This window comes from Lepisma saccharinum, chromosome 26 (assembly GCF_977018435.1).
Source record: "Lepisma saccharinum chromosome 26, izLepSacc3.1, whole genome shotgun sequence".
In the NCBI taxonomy this organism is placed as follows: Eukaryota; Metazoa; Arthropoda; class Insecta; order Zygentoma; family Lepismatidae; genus Lepisma; species Lepisma saccharinum.
Genome location: NC_139254.1, coordinates 28,379,775 through 28,400,673, shown reverse-complemented (window position 1 = coordinate 28,400,673; position 20,899 = coordinate 28,379,775). Strand labels below are relative to the sequence as shown.

Genomic DNA, 20,899 nt, shown 5'->3' with positions numbered 1-20,899 from the left:
ATCTGTACTTTTATAAATTACTATTTTGAGCTTTTTTTTAATTGTCAGTTTTGAGCGCCCGGTAGTTTTCGAAAGCGGCGTGGGTCTCCCCGATGGCGCAGTGGTAGCGGTACTTCGGCAGGCATTCAAAATTATTTAATAAATTCACTTTCGGATATTCTGAGAGCGTTTCTGTGTATTTTAGCGATTTTGCAATGAACGGGTCATTCTTATGTCCAGGCATGGGTGTAGTCAGATAGGGGCTAGGGGGCTAAGCACCCCAGAACCAGGCATTAGCCCCCCCCCCCCAACCACATACGACATATGCACAAAATAATGAAAGAAAGACAAACTGCACCAAAAAATATGAAATTCATAACGAAACTTACATTTGTTACACGTGAATACAGAAGCTCCAATTAATATTATAACATTTATATTAAAACTATACCTTATTTGTTCTAAAGAAGAAATGTATTCTTTAACAAATTTGTAACCATTTGTAATAGTGCATGTATTCCTTTCATAAAAGTGATACTCGACATCAATATAATTCCCTTTCCTTTAGAAAATATGTTGGGGTCACCTGTTTCTGAAGGAGAATGTCCGTGATGATTCTCGCAATGCATAAAGGCATGAATAATGTCATGGGCGTAACTTTGGCCTAACTTTGAGGGGGGGAGAGTGCATAAATCGATCTTGGGGTCTAATTTTGGTGAGGGGGAGGCAGAATCGAACCTGGAGCCTAACTTTGAGGGACAGAATCAAAAAATGTCCATCCCATAAAAATAGGATCCAGAACTATTTTGATAAATAATTGTTACATCTGAGAAATCATAAAAAATTACCCTTTATTTCTTTATTCTTCAGGCGGCAGAAGGTTAAAAAATAGTAAACCTAAAAATTGGTTTATGAATAATGTTAGCCCCAGTTAGCCTTCCCCCCCCCCCCCTAAGTGGACGGACGAAACTCCGCCTATGTGTCCACGGTGTTGTTTTTTTTTGTAGGGGGTGATGGGAGTTCCACCAACCCCTCTGGTTGCAAACTTTTAACCAAAGTGGGTTGTTAAATATATAATACACACAATATCCCTACTTACTAGAATTTCTCCCCCACTGGAATTAGAAACGTCCACATACGTTAAGATCATTGAAACTCGTGCTTTAAAAATTAATTGTATGGCGAAGTATTGAACATTAATTTTCTCGTTTAAACTGTTCTTTGGCAGTCCTTGCTTCTCCTTACCCTTCAAATATATTAATATTTTAAATGAATTATTTACTTCATTTAAAATAATTTATGTAAATTTATGTTTTTCTAAATATTTCTAAATTTACACCAAAAATGTTCGGAGAAAATTTGTAATATTTGTTCACAGAAATGAGAGGGGGAGGGGTTAACATTCCTTCTTTGCCAACGCCTTAAGTTCAGGGTCAGGAGACGCCACTGCTGTATACAGTCTGTCATAATTTTTTATCCAACATTTAAGGTTTTCATTTAACTCTGTTTGTACAATAGTACTATTTCTAGTAGATAGCAAGGTAAATAGTGTGCTTTAAATATAATAGAACATTAGCGTCATGTTTAGTTGATAATTAGGGCTCGGAAGTTGAGGAAAATCCTTTTTTTTTCCTAGTGTCCGAAGACGAGGCCCAACATAATATATGTTCATTTTGGGTCATTATAGGCCAGAAAAAGGTGGATTTTATTTGTCCTTTTTTGCCTTTTTCGGCGTTTTTTGGCTTATTGGTCCTTCTTTAGCCTTTTTTTTTGTCTTAACGGACTTTTTTTTTGCAACTTCACCTTCTTTTGACTACGTTTTTACTGCCCATTCTCAATTTGAATCATCATCAGTTCATCACCTCTTAAACATCCTTTCTATAATAAAGAAAAAAAAGAAAGAGAAAAAGAAATATATTTGAACCATCCCTGAAACGAGAGAAAAAATTTTTGGACTGAAAGAAGATGCATTTTATTCATATATTTTTTCGCAGTTTCCATACCACCAGAATTTTGTATTTTTTTTATTCATTAAATATGTAAATAAAAAAAAAAGTAAAGTAAAGTAAAGTAAAGTGTTCCCCTGTGCTTAGCACCACGCCATGAAGGCGTATAGGGGGTGTGGGGGTAACGCCCCACACTTTCTTGATCCGGTCGTGAGTGGGGGTGATGTGATCAGCACCACGCCCCTGACCGCCTTTACCCCCAGGTTTCCCCAGGTACCCATGTTATTCGACGCTGGGTGGGCGCCGGGGCCGCTTCCATCGTTAGAAAAGTTCCCGGATTTGAACCGGCCGGGGATCGAACCCGGGACCTTTAGCATGGTAGTCAGACGCGTTACCGACTGAGCCACCGCGGCCAGTGTAAATAAAACTGAAGTTATTAATTAATTTGGATTACATTTATACGTCCTTTTCTTGATATTTTTAGGTCTTTTTATATATCTTTTTTTGGCAATTTATAGGTCTTCAATTCCCGAGCCCTATTGATAATATTAATATAAATCAATGCGGTCTCATAAGGTAAAATGGTTAGTGCTCTCAATTTTCATGCTGGCGATTCTGATTTCGATCCCCATTTGGACCTCAAGATTTCGTTGTTTTTCTCTGCATCGTGAAGGTAATGCGAGATACTTGTAAAGAAACCTAGAGCAGTGAAAATGGAACTCGATGCGCTGACCCAACCAATAGAAAGCCGCTTGGTAGACTTTGACAGCGCAGGAGTGGTACACTCTAAACAGATATGCAACCGGGTTGCTACCAAAGATGGTGCACAGCGCACTTCTTTGGTGTTAATGCGGAATTGGAATTGTTTAGACCTGATCAAAAAAGGGGAAACGATTAAATAATAAATTCAATACAAAAATATTTTTTAAATAATTTTCATTATTTTTGTATCATCAATTATAATGATTTTTTAAAATTAAACTGAGGTAGGTGAGCCGTAGGTCGTCTTAAGCTTCTAGGGCAATTTACAAATCTCTAATGAGAGATAAATTTCTGAAATTAAAAGAAATAACTCCTATAACTAATTAACATCGTGTACCAAATGGATATTTTGTAACATTGCATATAGCTTTAAAAATATATATTGATGAGGTATAATGAGTGAAGATATAGAAGAGGCTCGTTTAATGATCTCTTTACACTTGTCATACCTGTTTGATGTTCGATGAGCGCTGTCCTAGACGTATCTAATAGGTTGTGTTCATAGCTAGTGTCAGAGTTCGTGTATTAACTCCAACTCACGCTCCTTCCGTTATCCCACACTGAGTGTATCGATCGAATTTGCAAGACAACTGAGAGAGCTGTCCTTTCGGATTTCAAGTTTTATACTGCTCCCGGACTAGAGGTTATTACTCGTCATATCCTCTATCGGTGAGGTGTACTTTCGTCACCTTTCGTATAATCTCAGCATAAAGGTATTGGGAAATATTGTGCATGCCTGGGATAACGAGAGGCAGTCGATGGAAACGTCAGGTCAATAAACAATGTAAAGAGATCATTAAACGAGCCTCTTCTATATCTTCACTCATTATACCTCACCAATATATAAAATCATTACATCTGTTCCCAAGGTAAGCCATGGGTCCAAAGGTGGCTCACGGCTTATAGTTGGCTTAGAAAATTATGCTTGTGCTCAAGAAAACATATTTATTCATGTTTATTTACGTTTCTACATGTTATTAGAGGAAATTGTTGATATCAAACTTTTGATTGTTGACATTCATTATATATACGGTAACAACGAATAGCCGACCTCCGTGGTGGACTGGTCTTCACAGTCCCTACGACACCAGGGGGTCCACAATAACTTAAATAAAATGATTGCTGGCAGCCCGAGACAGTTCGTTTTCTGCACCTGAGGAGGACTGGGTATATTAATTTAGTGCCATTTTTTAGCTGTGTTAAGTACTAATATCATTTTCGTAACGTGTGCCACCTTGGGAACATGGGCTACCTTTGGCTCACCTACCTTATTAATATAATCTATAAATTTCAATGACAAATTTCTTAGAAATCAAATTGAATTGTTTGTAAATTGTATTTTTCTTTAAAAGTTTCTTAACTAACTTTATAAATATATAAAATAGTATTTTAAGGGTTCACTTCATCTAAAATTTAAATAAATTCCTTTAACAAACATATCGTTTGGTTGAGAATTATTAAGACCTTCAATTCGCAGTTATTCTCATAAAATGTTATGAATTGTAGCTCTCTCTACAAAACTACATATTTGTAGCATTACTTAGAAAACCGGACGTTGAAAGGTGACACCTTACTGAGATATATGAAATCAAAATATATGCAATATGATGGACTCTCTTCAAGATGGCGACAGTCAGTACGAAGATGGCGATTTACTTCTCGACTGGAAATATCTTAAATTGTATAACAAAGTAGGCGATTTTGCTTTTATCAAAAAGTCAATTATTCAGGACTTCGCCGCTGAACTGTGATTTAGATCGTGACTACGAGGCACCTTTCAGTAGCCTCCATTTGAATACACATGTTATGGCATGTCTTTCATTGAAATACATGAGAACGTATATATCGTTGCAAAGCATGTAAATTAGGCTGCAACTTTTATTTAAATAATTTTCTGTCCCTTAATTTATTCAAAATTTACGAGGTAAAAACTTTAAAAAGTAATAAAGGATTACATTTTAAAGATGTTTTTCAAAATTACGTCAAAAACACTGACATTTAGTGAAAAATCAAACAGAAAATTTTGTAGTGCATATACGTAGTTACGGATATATAAGTCAGGAACTAAAAGTCTACGTATCTGAGGGGTTTGAGGGGGGGGCGCTTGGCGGGTTGAAGTGGGGGAGGAGCCGGGACTTTTGAGTTTTATTTGGCTTGACTGGGCTGTAAGGAATTATTGCAAGAGAATAACACCTGTCGAACGCTAAATGTGCAAGATCTTGCTGTCGACTTGAAGTTCTGTTTGACTCGCCTAACTCATAGACGATTGATTGATTGATTTGCTTTATTTTACTTCGCTCCTTGTGCCACTTTTGGCTAATTTGCGAAGATGGGGATGAGTGATGATATGACGAAATTATGAATTGAAACTCATCGAACCCGGGACCCCTGGCGTCGTAGCGAGATGTGCTAACCACTCCGCCACTGGAACCGGCCGATAGACTATTGTAACGAATTGAAATTTTACGATCTTCACAGTTAATGAAATATACGGCAGAAACAGGATGTCAATACGGGAGCCGGAAGGATCGAAAACAATAAGGTATATTACGAAGTGGAATACGTTATTTACCGACCCGCACATCGACCTACTACGCCAGCCAGGACATGGGTTATCTTTCTGAGTGCCCCTTTAACAATTTCATAGTATCATTACTCATCATTATCTTCCCGATAGCCAATACTGGCATAGAAACTACAGTGACTCAAGAAAGTATTCAACTCAGCACAGGCCTCCCATGAAAAAATGTTCAGCAAGCAGAAAAGGAACGAAGTTGGAAGTGTATGTGCTCAGAAGTTTAGTGCACACTATTTGAGGTACAAGCTACTAACTAACTAACTCTCTAGCCTTCTTAAACCCGAAGGTTCATGACTGCAGCAACACAGGCCTTCCATCTGTCCCTATCTTGAGCAAGATCTATATACTCTTTTCCATCCCTACCGATTTCCTTTAGGTCCATCTCAACGTTGTCCCTCCATCTTCGCCTTGGCCTTCCTACAGATCTCTTACCATCAGGTTTCCCAACAAGAATCCTGTAAACTCCTCTTTCCTCTCCCATTCGTGCCACATAGCCTGCCCACCTAAGTCTTCTTGATTTAATTATTCTAATAATATCTGGACATGAATACAAATTATGTAGTTCTAAATTATGTAACCTTCTCCACTCACCTGTCTCCTCATCCCTTTTAGGTCCAAAGATTTTCCTAACGATCTTATTTTCAAATACTCTCAATTTATGTTCCTTTCTCCTGGCCACCTAACTTCCTGGACAGCTACTACATCTAATTTATACTTAACTATCTCATTAACTGTACACTGAAATGCCCCAGGCCGGTAAAGGCTCAGAACATTCCAGGTGCCTAATTTAATATCCTTATTCCTAATGTAGATCTTATCCTTAGTCCAGAGACCTCCCAAAGTAGTCCCCACCCGGAGATCCGAACGGGGGACTATTTTACCTCCGGAATATTTTACCTTGGGAACATCCTTATATTGCTGTTTCTTGACATGTCTTTTTACAGTGCAGAGTTGTCAGCTCTACGCATAACCCCCAATATGAATGGAGAAACTACTACACAAGACAAACACAAACACATTAGACAGCATAACTACAGTACTACACAAGATAAACACAAGGTACAAGCTACGCAGAAAAGAATCACATTTAGTAGTTGACAGAAGAAGCACAGAAAACAAAACACAAGATGAGTAATTGGAGCTCAAAAAAGTATTCAACTGTAATACTTGCGGCATGCAATATTAGGTGTGTGTGCCATCCTTAATACCTACTGGGTCCCCCTTTCTTCTTGATGATTCCCAGCAACCGTTGTTTGCATCCAGCGTGGGGTGTTGTATATAATAACCAGAGCTTGGTATTGATCTGTGACATGTAGTCACCAGTAAGCCCCATAATGTTCACTGAGTTGGATAGGTGCGCCTTCAAAATGTTGATGTAACGTGTGTGGTCCATTGTACCATCAATGAAACATAAATCCTCAACACCATTGACACTCATAAAGCCCCACACAATTACCGATCCCCCACCATATTTTGTTGTAGCTGTGAGATTTTTCTCATCTGGTTTACAGTTCTTTCATCGCTACGCAATCATGCATCGATCTAACGCCCAAAGGCCCAAATTACATTGCAATTACATTACATTGCAAGAAGGAATTATAAATGGGCCAATGGACGTCTGATGGGCCCGTGATTGCGTGGCGATGAAAGAACTGTGAACTAGATGAGATGTCACACACACCTAATATTGTATGCCGCAAGTATTACAGTTGAATTCTTTTTTGAGCTCCAATTACTCATCTTGTGTTTTGGTTTTCTGTGCTTCTTCTGTTAACTACTAAATGTGATTGTTTTCTGCGTAGCTTGTCACCTCAATAGTATGCACTAAACTTCTGTTCACGTGTACTTCCATCTTCGTTCCTTTTCTTCTTGTTGTACATGTTTCCATGTGAGGCCTGTGCTGAGTTGAACACTTTTTTGAGTCACTGTATGTCTGTAGCTATGACTCTGCTCAGAACATATGGTTTCTTAGAACTTTTATAGTACAGCAATATAACTGCCAATGTGGATTGGCATACGAACTTCTTCTAGCATATCAATATACACTGGAAGCGCAATGTCATTGCTTCATTAAAAACACAAAGCAGATCGAGCATGTTCATGTTAAGTTCTGACGTCAATCTAGGAAGTAAAAATTGGAAAAACGAATAAAAAAGTAAGAGGCAGATAGTGCAAGGACATCGTCGAGAGGTTTGTGATCTTGCGTTGTAAAAACAGTGAAACAAAAACGTGACATTAATCACAATCCCCGTTTGTAATCGCTCATTTATTAATTTTTAATAGTCATTTATCTCTTTTTCTCTCAGCATTTGTTTAGGCTATATAATGACGAAACTGTAGCCACAAGTGATTTTGTTCTGAATGCCCACGTTTGACACTCGTGAAAACCTTGGTTTTTCCATTCTGCGCCATTCAACTGTTTGTTGTGCAAGGGCAAGAAAACGTGCGTTGGTGATAACTCGGACAGATTCGGTTCATCAGATTGGCAAATGTGAAGTAAGTATTTATGTTGTTGTTTTTTGTTGTGTATCATTTGTTAGTGTTTTTAGAGATGAAGTGTGCCAAAAATACAGGGTGCTTCACTTAAGAGTGCCCAATTTTAGTTGTCTAGTTCAACCAGTAGCATACCCAGGATATTTTTCGAGGGGGCCGAACCTTGATTCTACTATAAGAAAGATTGGTAAGATTTCTAATTAAAAAAAATTAATTTTACAATTCACCTGCTCCTCTCTGTACAGCACCGACAAATTAACACAGGGTGCAGAGGCATGGTCCGTCGGCCCCCCTCCTTTTAGAAATGGGCATCGTTAATTTCAAGTTAGATTGTTATGTTTATTGTTCATAACAGAAATAAAGTTCAGTTACTTAATAATCGAATATAATAGCATAATGGCAAAGGTTCAAGAAACTGCATTAGATTTAAAGAAATAGTGTTATAAACATTGATTGATTTGGTTCATTTTATTTCAAATTTCTGCCACTTCTGGCTAATCGCGAAGATAAGGATGAGTGATGTATGATAAAATTGATGAAGAGACATTCACAAACAACTTCCATGCCAGGAAGAGATTCGAACCTGGAACTCCTGGCGTCGTAGCGCTCTGTGCTGACCACTCCGGAGGTCGGCGTGTACAAAACATAGATCACGTTATGTTTTCATATAAAAAAGGTAAAGTGTTCCCCTGTGCTTAGCACCACGCCATGAAGGCGTATAGGGGGTGTGGGGGTATCGCCCCACACTTTCTTGATCCGGTCGTGAGTGGGGGTGATGTGATCAGCACCACGTCCCTGACCGCCTTTACCCCCCAGGGTTTCCCCCAGGTACCCATGTTATTCGACGCTGGGTGGGCGCCGGGGCCGCTTCCAACGTTAGAAAAGTTCCCGGATTTGAACCGGCCGGGGATCGAACCCGGGACCTTGAGCATGGTAGTCAGACGCGTTACCGACTGAGCCACCGCGGCCACTGTTTTCATATGCTATCATTTAATTCAAAGAATAAATGGTTACGCTTTTTATTTAGTAATTTAGCAAGTAATTAACGTGGCATGTATCAGATATCCTCCTGCGAAGAATTCTTCATTCAACCAAGTTCATGAACGTAAGGCAAAGGCCTTTCTTCCCTTATCTTGCTTCATTGTTCGAAAGCGAACTTTGCCTTCACTTGCAGTGTTGTGTTTAAAATTAGTCTGGGATATCCCATAGATTGTCTGATTTATGAAGAATTACATGCGTCGTGAAGATGATAATTTTGCGCTTTCAAAATTTGTAATGTGATAATACATAATACAACTACAGAGTGTTTCAAAAGTTACGCAGCCGTAACTTTGATTACTTATAACTAGACGTCGGATTTTAGGTTTTTAACCTATTTTTTCCTTTACAGGTATGTAAGAAATAATAAGTTATGTCAGCGTTTCATTAAAAAAACGCAACAATTGATGAAGTTTTATAGTACCTAAAAAAAACTATTTTGCTTGTTAGAATCTATTTTAGTTTTATACGCCTAAATCAAGCCCTTTTTTAGATTTTTTATATATTTTTAAAAGTTTTTACAGAATTTTTATGTCTCACAGAAGCATTTGTTTTGTTTGGTCACGAAAAAAATTCAATGACGAACGTGTTTGAAACGTACCCTCTGTCGATTTCCCTTCCTTTAAGTCCATGGTGATTTTTCAAAGCTCTAAACAAGCTCTGGTGCCACTGTTACCTGTACAATACAAAGTGGTCTGATCTGTGTGATCTTGCTCACTTTCGTGTCACTTCGGTGCTTTGTGGCATTCACGCCTTGCAAACTAACATTTCAGCATTGAAGTTTCCACCACTGACTATGTTTTTGTTGAAAGATTGTTTTCAGCGTATAAGATGATCCTCACAGACAAAATTGCGGAGCTTGACTGTGGATAACATGAAAAAGGCTTGTTGCCTCACTATGCGGCGAAGAGTGGATTTTAATAGCAAATTTCCAATGGTAAGTTCTGCCATCGCCGTAGGGTTAGGCAACACACATAACGTTATGCAAGATAGTGCGTATTTCAGGATATAGGTGTCCCATTTTCATTGCCGGTGACTACCTAATCAGCATTTTTCAAGAATTTTGAACTATTTTAAGTTTTTTAACCTACTTCAGGATTTTTCGAGCCTAACAAGATTTTTAGGACCTATTTTAGGATTTTTAGAGCCTATTTTAGGAACCTAAAAGGACACTTTTTAGAACCTAAAAATCTGAGGTCTACTTACATGTATAACATGACAACTGAAAGACATATTCATTCACACCGGGTTTTCTACATTATGAAGCCTCGTCTATTGTCTTGTTTTTATATATTGTTGGTTGCCCTTGTCATAAACAGACTTCTGCTTTTGCAACATTGTTGGGTACTGTTACGTAATCTGAACTCAGCGTGCACACTGACATTGTATTGAGAATCTAAATTCCTTGGTTCAAAGGCAGGTGAACTGAACCTGTTTTCCTCTATTGAAAGGGGTTATCGCAGGCAATGTTTGTTTTCTTTGACACAGATTAGAGGGAAGGGGGGGGAGGCTGTAGATAAAGAAAATTACGAACGTGTGTGCAAATTTTTGTTATTGACTTCCCACTTCCAGTTTATTTTACAATTGTCACCACGTACTGCGATTTTCCAAACGACAAATCTATTTTTTCTTCATTCTGTCGACTGTTTAAGTCGACTGCAACGAAGAGCATTGTCACTACTCATTTCTGTACATGAACTTTACATTGAGATGAACCACATATGCGAATAAGACAGGAAGAATCAGTAAGTTTCCTTATAATGTGTGGATCACATCAACAGTGATAATTGAAATGTGAACTTCAGGTCAAGTAATTATTATTAACATAGTCTATGACACGTTGTAGCAAACATACAAGATAAATATTATCATTTATTGTGAGCTAGTAGCGTCGAAAAAATCGCCCTCTACACGCTATATGTGTATACGTTTGTCGACATTGTTCAGATGCGTATGTATGGATGTATAATGTCACATCAAAAACCTACTACCTTATTAAAGAATTTACTAATCTGTTTTTTTTATATATAATTTTCCTTAATGATGCAAAGAATAGTGGATATTTTTGCATATTTGCGTCTACTTGTGTAAGCTTTACAGAGAGGTCACAAAGTGGGCGTACCCCCTTTTATTTTCGACACTACGGTTGTGATGCTTGATATGGACACATACCTGAAGTTCAGAACATCGGTATGGAGACCGTCATTTTCTGCCAGATGTTTTAGCGAGATTAAAGGACCTCGTGCACTGAGACGCGGGGAAACACGGATAAAATCCGGCAACAGAACTTCTGTCGTCTGCTTCTATTGAAATCAAATTGTATAATGCTTACTACAGGAGAACGTGCAGAAGCGAAGCACGGAATTTCCGGCTAGAAGTCTGAAGGTTATCTATCGCCCACTGAGATGCCGGAAGTGAAACTGCTTCGTTCTGTTGCCGCGCTTCCTGCGTCTCAGTGCGCGTCAAGCTTAATACTGGGTCATGTGAAGGCATCTTTCACAGCTGCTCCTAACTATTGAATTGTGCGATACCGGTTATTTATGACCCTGTCATTATGATCTCCCGGAGGTGAGGTCGGGACTTCTTGGAGGCCATGCTAAACGAGCTGGGTAATCTACAGAACCTCTTCCAATACGCAGACCGGGATAGGTCTCATTCAACCATAAGAATCGTAGTTTCGAAAATAAAGAAGAATTTGTGATCACTCTGTACTGTAATGTTTTGAGGTCATTACTTCATCCTTTTAGTGTATTGTATCAGACTACAGACCCGCCTACGTTGTACTATATTTACATGTTCGGTCATCAAACCTCCGTGGCGGAGTGATTAGCACAGCGCCAGCGGGGGCCCCGGGTTCAAATCCCGGCTTGTGCATGGGTGTTCTTTGTGAGTGTTCTTTCTTCAATTTCATCATAATATCACACATCCTCTTCGTCGCGATTAGTAAAAGGTAGGGTGTAAACGATGACCTTCTGGTAAGGCACTTCTACATAGTGCATCCCAGTAGCTGCTTCTTCCAACGAGGCTCTGGTGCCTGAACCACAGAGATCGAATTAGGCCGATATGAGCGGGTATAGCATACCGGTAGTAAATGAAGATGCCGAAAAGTATACCAGTAGTAATTTTTAAAATTGGCACTTATTTATTACAACTGATCACACAAGTAACTACGCAACGACCTACAATGTACTTGCTCATATATCTCTCTCTCTCTCTCTCTCTCTTTTGCACATTTGAATTGACCGTACAACACTGTGCACTCTTCCCCCACCCCCCTCCTTCCACAGCCGAACGCTCCTTGTCATGCACGTCATAATAAACGCAACAATAGCGCGGGAATGAGCTAAAAAGTTCTAAATTGAACCAAATGGAGGAATCAATCAACATACTCATCAAAAAGATCAGTTTCTCCCCCTCCAGTTTTCGCCACTTTTGACCCCGCACTATGCTAAATGGGAAATGTACTGTCTTTGCCCCCCCCCCCCCCCAGGTTTTTGGACCCAATCACCGCCGCTGAAAAAGATATAGAATCAACCAGTAACATGTTTAGAATCGCATATAATATTTGTAATAAAGGACGGCTATTTACAGATTTACCACATGACATAACTTTTAATTAAACAATGCATAATTTGGCAGGATAAATTACAATGCTAATTTTCTGGCTGATTTTTTTGGGTCTTAGAAACTTCTGCAGTACTGAGTGGTTTCATGTCTAATACATAGAGGCACATATTTTTGGTAAATAAAAAAGCAAAATTTCGGTACAAAACAGGGCCAATTTTGGGTTCAAAAGCTGTAAATTAAATTAAATTTCGGTGTTATGGCGGTGAAAAATCAGATCAAAGGCGGTATATAAAATGACATTTTGGTTTTAAAATTGTGACTATAAACCTAAATTTGATTTAAAAACTGCACTTATCACAAAAAATAAACACATGCCTTCTAGCACATTTATGTAGTAACCAGAGTATTAAATTTATTCCTGTATAAAGGGGTCCATTTTTTCTTCTCAAATATTTACAGCATAATTAATCAACCGTGAATTGCATAACTCACAGGATAATTCAAACTTTAGAAAGTGTCGTGTAGGTAAATAAACTCTAAATTTCATGTTTAAGAGTTTATTTCGCATTGTGCAGTTCATTTCGCATTATTTCGTGACAAAAAAGAGTAGAAAATGCACTTTACACCTTTCAGAAACATGAAAAATTAACATTACAATATGCTATTTCACATTTCGTGTTTTCGTCAAAAATGAAATATGCATGCCTCTGCTAATACATTATTAGTTATTATAATTGATGGGTGGAACAAATAAAAAGGAGCACAATTTGTGGTGATGAAAAAGAGAGAATGAGAATTGATGTATTATTTAAGAAATCACGCACAAAAAAGGATTGTATCAAAAGATAGGTCTGTGCATACGAGTATACCTGCCGTAATTTATTTTCAATTCGGCCATTGCTGGGCCCACAGTCAAGATAATCCTTTGTGGAGTCGTGTTGTCCTGTGTTTGTCCTTCGGTGTGCTGAGTGCCTCTTTACAGCCTCACCTTTAATCTAAGTAAGGATATTTTAGTCATCGGATAGTCCAGACGTCCTCTTTCTCGGGCTCTAAAAATGGCCCGGGAATAGTTTTTAGGAAAATGGGGAAAAGTAATTTTTGGGGGGTATAGACAACGGCTTGAACTTCAAAATTCATATCAAGATTTTGTATTTGTAAATAATTCTTAATAGTGCTTTCGTGTTCAATTTCAAGGTAAGGAAATACAACACTCTCAGTTGCAAGCGCAAAGACAAGAAACTTTTCTTCCAACAAAGATTGAATATAGTTTATGCAGTTCATTATTATGTAATATTCTCCATTCTCGTGATTCTTCATCTCTTTTAGGTCCAAATATTCTCCTAAGTTCTTTATTTTTAAAGAATCTCAATTTATGTTCTTCTTTTAAACTAAGAATCCAAGTTTCACAACCGTATAATACTACCGGTATAGTAAATAAGTATTAGAATATTTAGACATTTGCCTGTAATGTGGCCTATTAATATTATTAGTTATACTGAAACTGTGTAAAATTATTTTATAGGCATTTTACGAGGATATCTTTTAGCAGACATATTCTATTTTATTTATAGTGGTCTGTCCTCAATTTTGTTTTAGTTAAGATGCTTATTTCCATATTGCGTGAGAGACATGGGCGCCTGCAGATGGAGGCCAGGGGGGGGGGCACTTGACCCCCCTGAGATTTCTGGGAAAGAGTTAATGTAATTCGAATGGTAAAATAGTAGAGATATTTTATAACAAGAAGTATTGTTTTCTGTGACTTACAGGCCGTAAGTTACGGCAACTATTATTATTATTATTATTATTTGAAATAGAGTTACATTTAAGCTTACAGTTATGCAAATTGTGTGTATGTATATATGTATGTATGTAAAAGTAAAGGTAAAGCGTTCCCCTATGCTTAGCACCACGCCATGAAGGCGTATAGGGGGTGTGGGGGTAACGCCCCTCACTTTCTTGATCCGGTCGTGAGTGGGGGTGATGTGATCAGCACCACGCCCCTGACCGCCTTTACCCCTCAGGTTTCCCAAGGTACCCATGTTATTCGACGATGTGTATGTATGTATTTAAATTACAAATTTAAATAAAAAACATAAATAGTAAGTAGTATTAGTAGAGGAAAAGGTCTAAATGTGGCCCCCCTTTTTATGTTGTCATTTTCGGAGGAAAAAAAATAATATATCAAGCACCTGCCTTTAAAATGCATATCTATGAAATATATAAATGTAATAGCATTCTAAAGTATAGAAGGTCTCATTTTTTTAAAAAATAAGCAATTATCAAAAAATGGTAAAATGATGTATTTCAAAACTGTGGTCTAAATATGGGCTACTAGTGGCAATATCACAAAAAATAGTTATTTATCGCTAAAACATTATAAAATTCATATTTATGAATAATCTGTTTACTTTGAAAATCACGCGGAATGGGAAAAATCGAAATTAAGGATAACATCCAAACATTTGTTGAAAATGTGATGTCAACATTAGACCTCATGTCATAGCCCATATTTAGACCATCACATTATTTTTCTTCTTCAATTTATTTTCGCTCTCTGTGGTACATATTTCACAAACAAATCATGGCATTATAAAAGCCCACATTTGTTTTATGTACCGCTAATATCAAAACCTATACAAAGCAGATGAGAATTCAGAAAACGCTGAGTTAAAACATACCTGCAAAAAGTTTTCAGAGGTCGCAATTCTATAACTGCGTCCAAGGCCGAAACTAACCACCACTTTCTCTTGCGAATTGGCGCCGCAACCTTCGTCCTTGACGGATAACCAGTTCCAATAGCCTATGCCAGGCTGGAGCACCTGAGAGCGCTGATAACTACAAAACCCATATTTAAACCTTCGCCCATATTTAGACCTTCTCCTCTAATAGTAATGCAATAATAATAATAATAATAATAATTTTAAAAAAAGTTTCTGTGACTCTGCCCCCCTGAGAAAAAATTCTGCGGGCGCCCTTGGTGGGGGACAATACTAATGTGTTAATACTATCAAAATCATTCAACGAATCAATTTACCCAAAGTGTCAGAAAATCGGCGTTAATGTACAATGAAAATGATGAGATATCAATTACAAAACGAAATCATCCAATTTAAGCGACGTTGTAAAGATAGAATGAATGAGTAGCACGAAACATTACTTTATTACAATATCAGAAAGCAAAGTGCAATATCAGCTGGTAATTGAAACTAGCATTCAAAGAATAACTGGGATGTTTATTAGTAGGGACATTGAATTTTCGCGATGCGCGAAATCACGAAATGTGAAAAAAGATACAATTTGGAACATTCTGCACGTAACTACACCCCCAATGATGAAATATGCACGAGTTTTATTCGCGAAGTAATGCGAAATGTGTGCTTTTCCACGAAATGAACGCTTTTTCGAGAAATAACAGTGAAATATCATCATATTAAGTAGAAAACACGCAAAAACCGGCAATCGAGGTTGTGCGCCCAAACTGTCGATTTTTAACGAAACGTTTGCCTAAAGTTTCCTACCACTTGCAGCTGAAGAACGTTTTATTTTCGATCACATCAGGAAGACGCTGCAAATTTGGATTTCCCATGCACATAGTCTCAGTTCGAAAACTTCGCTCCCTGTCAAGCTGCATTCGTTTCTCCCCCCGAATGTCTACTCAACTTCCGGTTTCATTGAACTTGCTGGCTTTCTTTGCCCCTGCTCTATGGCCTCTAAATACTAAGCCTTGTCTAGCAAGAAAAGTAAACTATACTTGCCCCACCCAATCGCCTCTACTGGCAATTACAGTTGAAATCTAAGTACTTGTGTATGTGTACAGTATATAAAAATGAAGTAGTTTATCAATTTATAGCTCTTATGTATGTTGTTTCCTCTCATGATGAAAACGTGTGTGCCAATTTAATTTTTTTCCACCGCTGGTATATACCGCTGATCTAACATTTTATTTACCGCTCTCCTCAGTTTTTATTTACCATAAATTTGTCTCCCTATTTATTAGTCATTTACGTAAATTCTCGCAAAACACAAGCATATTGAGATGTATAATACACACAGCACCATCTGCCAATGACTTTTTAAATAAGTATTTCATATTTCTAAGTCGAAGGGTTTGGACTATAAACGTATCAAATTAAAACACCCCCTTTTCCCCTGCTTTAGGTGTTGAATTTCGAAAAATGCTTAACTTATGTCATAAGAAAGGTGACACCATGGGCGCCCGCAGGGGGGCAGGCAGTGGGGCACTTATCCCCCCCGAGATTTCTGGAAAGATTTAATGTGATTTGAATGGTGAAATTGTAGAGCTATTGTTTTCTGTAACTTAGAGGCTGTAAGTTACAGCAACAATTATTACTATCATTTTTATTATTATTATTATTATTCGAAGTAGTGCTACATTTAAGCTTACAGTCTATTTTACACTGATTACCTAACTATAAAGAAAACTTTTTGTCCTACATGAATTAATGTTTAGTATACACTTATGCAAATTGTATATAGATACACAAAATATGAAAATTACAAATGTATGTAATTTAAAAAACAAGTATTAGTAGTAGTAATAGTAATCTAATTATAATAGCAACAAAATATAAAAAATAATAGCAGTAATAATACTCTTATTAATAATAACAGCAATAATAATAATAAAGGTTTCTATGAGTGCCCCCTGAGAAAAAATCCTTCGTGCGCCCTTGGGTGACACACCTAAACTTTCAGATTTCTAGTGCTATGCGCTGATGAGTCAGTGTGTAAGAAAATTCTCATTTCTATACAGGGTGTTCCAAAAAAATGTATCTGATCATTGCTGAGATAGCAGGGATAGAGCTTTTCCATTAATATAACCACTTGTTTCTCATGTTATTTCAGTCGGCTAATTCATGTGGAAAACAGGGTACACACGCCTTTTAAACAACCTCACAGCATTTCTGATCTTCTCTTTGTTCCATATATTCGAATCTTCGCCTCCCCCTTAAAGAAATTCTGGATACGGACCTTAGCAACATACACAAAATAAAGATAAAACACGAATGCAAGACTAATAAAAGTTCGAAAGCTTATTGATATTATTAACAGAGAGAAAGAGTAAATTTAAAAATATATCATTAAGGATATCAACTATTTTCTAACCTCTCTCTCTCTCTCTCTCTCTTACATATATAAACACATTTTGGGATTTGGCCCCTACATCAAAAAAAAAATCCTGGGTACGGACCTGAATTTCATCATTCCAATTACATTATCTCTTTCCAGAAATCTCAGGCTTTATTGTTCCTTTCCTTTTTTCCAGGTAGTTCGTGATGAAGTTTACAGCTCTAGTGTTGTTTGGATTGTTGAGCGTGCATGCAACAATAGCACAGACAAAGCCTCACGTGATATTCATCCTTGCAGATGATTTGGTATGTTTTATGTCATTGTTATTATTTCTGTAATGTTGAAAGGCGATTTAATGAAATAGAAAGAAACCATGTGATCTTCTCAATTAGTGCATTTTTAGTGCATTTCTCTGTGTATTTTGAGGCACCAAAAGTGTATTTTTAGCAGTTTATGTACTTTAATATTTTTCTGTGTCAACAGACAATTTGGGTTCTGTGTGTAATTTCCTAATAAACTTAACTCGACCGAACGCGCCCTCCCTAGGACGTAGAGATGTGCGCTGGGTAAAAAATACTCACAATCAAAATTGCTTCTTAAGTCCGAATTTTAATTGTTTTAAAGCATGTAAATAGTAATAGCTTCATTGATTAATCTAATTTTCTTAATTTTGAGCATTGAATCACAAAATTGATAAAAATGAGAAAAAAAGAACATATTACCATACCAAACTAAACCGTATGAGCGCGCGTTGTGTGATATTTACCCATAGGCAGTGTTTCTACGGCCCTGCGAGCGGAACTAACAAACTAACTGACAGCCGATTCAAGGTACCGGCACTCGAAATGGTTCACTGGAAATGTACTGAGAAGGATGGTCTCAGTCACTCATTAGAAGTGATAAAAAAAAATTTCAAATAATCTGGGTAATTGTTAGCCATACGAGTGTCCTTACGGGTTAAGTGAACAATGAGTTATGATTGTCCTTCAGTTAAAATATTAAAAAGTGAAATGATACCCCATCTGGACATTATCTTACAGGGCTGGAATGATGTCAGTTTTCACGGATCGAATCAAGTTCCCACACCTAACATCGACGCCTTGGCGTTCAGTGGGGTCATCCTAAACCAGTATTACGTCACTCCTTTATGTAGTCCTTCCAGAAGTGCATTGCTGACTGGGAAACATCCTATTCATACAGGTAATTATATATATATATATATATATATATATATATATATATATATATATATATATACCTGGTATATATATATACGTATACGTTTTAACTGTAAGTAACCAAGTCGATACAATACACAGGTGGTCATAGCTAAAGTTCCCCTACTTATTACATTCTACGTATCTTGGTTGACTGTGTAGTTACCGGTGTCCCGACAAAACAGCTACCTGTGAAGGATCCACTAATAACTTCAAAATATTTACTCCGCCACAAAACGTACCACTTGAAGGAAAGCGCTTGAACTTGCCCTTGACATGTCAGACATTTCAATACGGAATAAGGTGCGCTATCTGCCACCCGAATCAGCACCCAGCTAACTTGACCTTGAGTTAGGTTAGGTTAGGTTAGGTTATAGGTTCATGCTCCCAAATTGGCTACCATATATGCGATTCGCCAAGTATTTCATTCGACAGAAATCAGTGGGTGCTTCTTCCATTTTAAGAAATGCCTTTGGCGTAAAGTTCAAGATATAGGACTTTCAAGTGGTACGTTTTGTCGCATCGCAAATATTTTAAGACTCATTAGTAGACCCTTCGCAGGTAGCCGTCCAGGTGGTAGGTACGTTTTGTCGATGGTACGTTTTGTCGCGTATTCGTAGTTACCATATTATGTTATCGTAAAATTTCCTGCTTTCAAGGAATGCAGCATGACGTCATATATGGTGCGGCACCATACGGCCTTCCTCTTGAGGAGAAGATCCTCCCTCAGTATCTGAAGGAGCTCGGATACACCACGAGGCTGGTGGGGAAGTGGCACCAGGGGTTCTTCCGCAAGGAGTACACGCCGACGTTCCGTGGATTTGACTCTCACTTTGGTTACTGGTGCGGACATGAGGATTACTACGACCACACGGCAATGGAGAGCGTACGTCACCTGAGTAAACTTTTATTTTATTACCTTTTTTTCATTTCTGGGCATGCACAATTTCATTGCGGTGTGTTTACAACAGATTTTTGTAGGCGTCAATTGGTAGGCAGAATATAGTGTCTTTATTTGGTTCTTGTACCACTGCAACGCGTGCCAGTATAGCGGCTGGAAACACGTCGATTGTCGGCAAAGTATCCCAACAGCTCAAGCGCATTTGGTACCTTTCCAAGCTGAAGTTTCGTCAAGTTTCTCTTCGATAAGCACACTGCGGAACAACGCAATTGAGCTAGTTCTGATCAACAACATGTTAGCAAGAACAGGTCCATGTGATCGAAATGTTACACTTCCCTGTCTGCCGTGAATGTCAGCATTTGTTCTCATATGAGTAGACCGGCCCCGTGGCGAAGTGGTTAGCACATCGCGCTATGGCACCAGGGGCCCCGGGTTCGAATCCTGGCCTGGGCATGGGTGTTTGTGAGTGTCCATTCATCAATTTCATCATATCATCACTCATCCCCATCTACGCAAATTAGCCAATAGTGGCACAAGAAGCGAAGTAAAATAGAGCAAATCAATCAATCATACGAGTAGATGTGTCGTGTTGAAGAATTATTCATATTCGCTTCCGTGTAGTTTCCTGGGGGTGATAAATGACAAACCGATAAGTATTACGTCTTGTTACAATGCCACAACATAAGTATATTCTAGAACAAATAATTTTTATGTACGATTCATAGTTGAAAACGAACTCGTGCAGAAATGTGACGAAGCGATTTTTAAGCGAACTTTCTCAAGAGATGTGAAAAAATGAGTAGGAACGCCAGGAAGGCATTTCAAACATTTTCCATAGCAAAAGTACGTGATTACTTTACTTGTAATTGTATAATATGTTAACTAAAATAAATCTATGCTCTTGAGATGAGGGGTTACAAACATCCGATTTCACCGGCAAGTGACCTGATTCTATTCGCTACACGGGCACACGTTCGAGCGGCACAATAACAAAATGAAGACACTAGGATTTAAGAGCAATTGGGAGCTACCAATGCATGAAGATACCTAGGGGAATAGTTGCTAATCGTAGCATACGAGGAATGACAATTATATTATTATTAGTATTATTATTATTATTATATGATTAAATTTCGTTACACATCCCTTCTTGAATTGATTGATTGATTGATTTGCTTTATTTTACATCGCTTTTTGTGCCACTTTTGGCTAATTTGCGAAGATGAGAATGAATGATGATATGATGAAATTTATGAATGGATACTCACAAACATTCATGCCCAGACCGAGATTCGAACCCGGGATTCCTGGCTCACAGCGCGATGTG

At 37.9% G+C, this 20,899-nt stretch overlaps 1 protein-coding gene across 1 annotated transcript in view; it reads left to right on the top strand.

The window, feature by feature from the left end:
- Window positions 1–7,677: 7,677 nt before the first annotated feature.
- The window catches only part of LOC145979789 (arylsulfatase B-like), a 53,306-nt gene continuing 40,084 nt past the window's right edge, over window positions 7,678–20,899 (top strand). Inside the window, exons 1-4 of the mRNA XM_083112777.1 lie at window positions 7,678–7,761; window positions 17,651–17,759; window positions 18,495–18,654; window positions 19,331–19,557. Coding sequence (XP_082968903.1) covers window positions 17,661–17,759; window positions 18,495–18,654; window positions 19,331–19,557 — 486 coding nt within the window. The 5' untranslated portion in view covers window positions 7,678–7,761; window positions 17,651–17,660. The remainder of the gene's footprint in view (window positions 7,762–17,650; window positions 17,760–18,494; window positions 18,655–19,330; window positions 19,558–20,899) is intronic.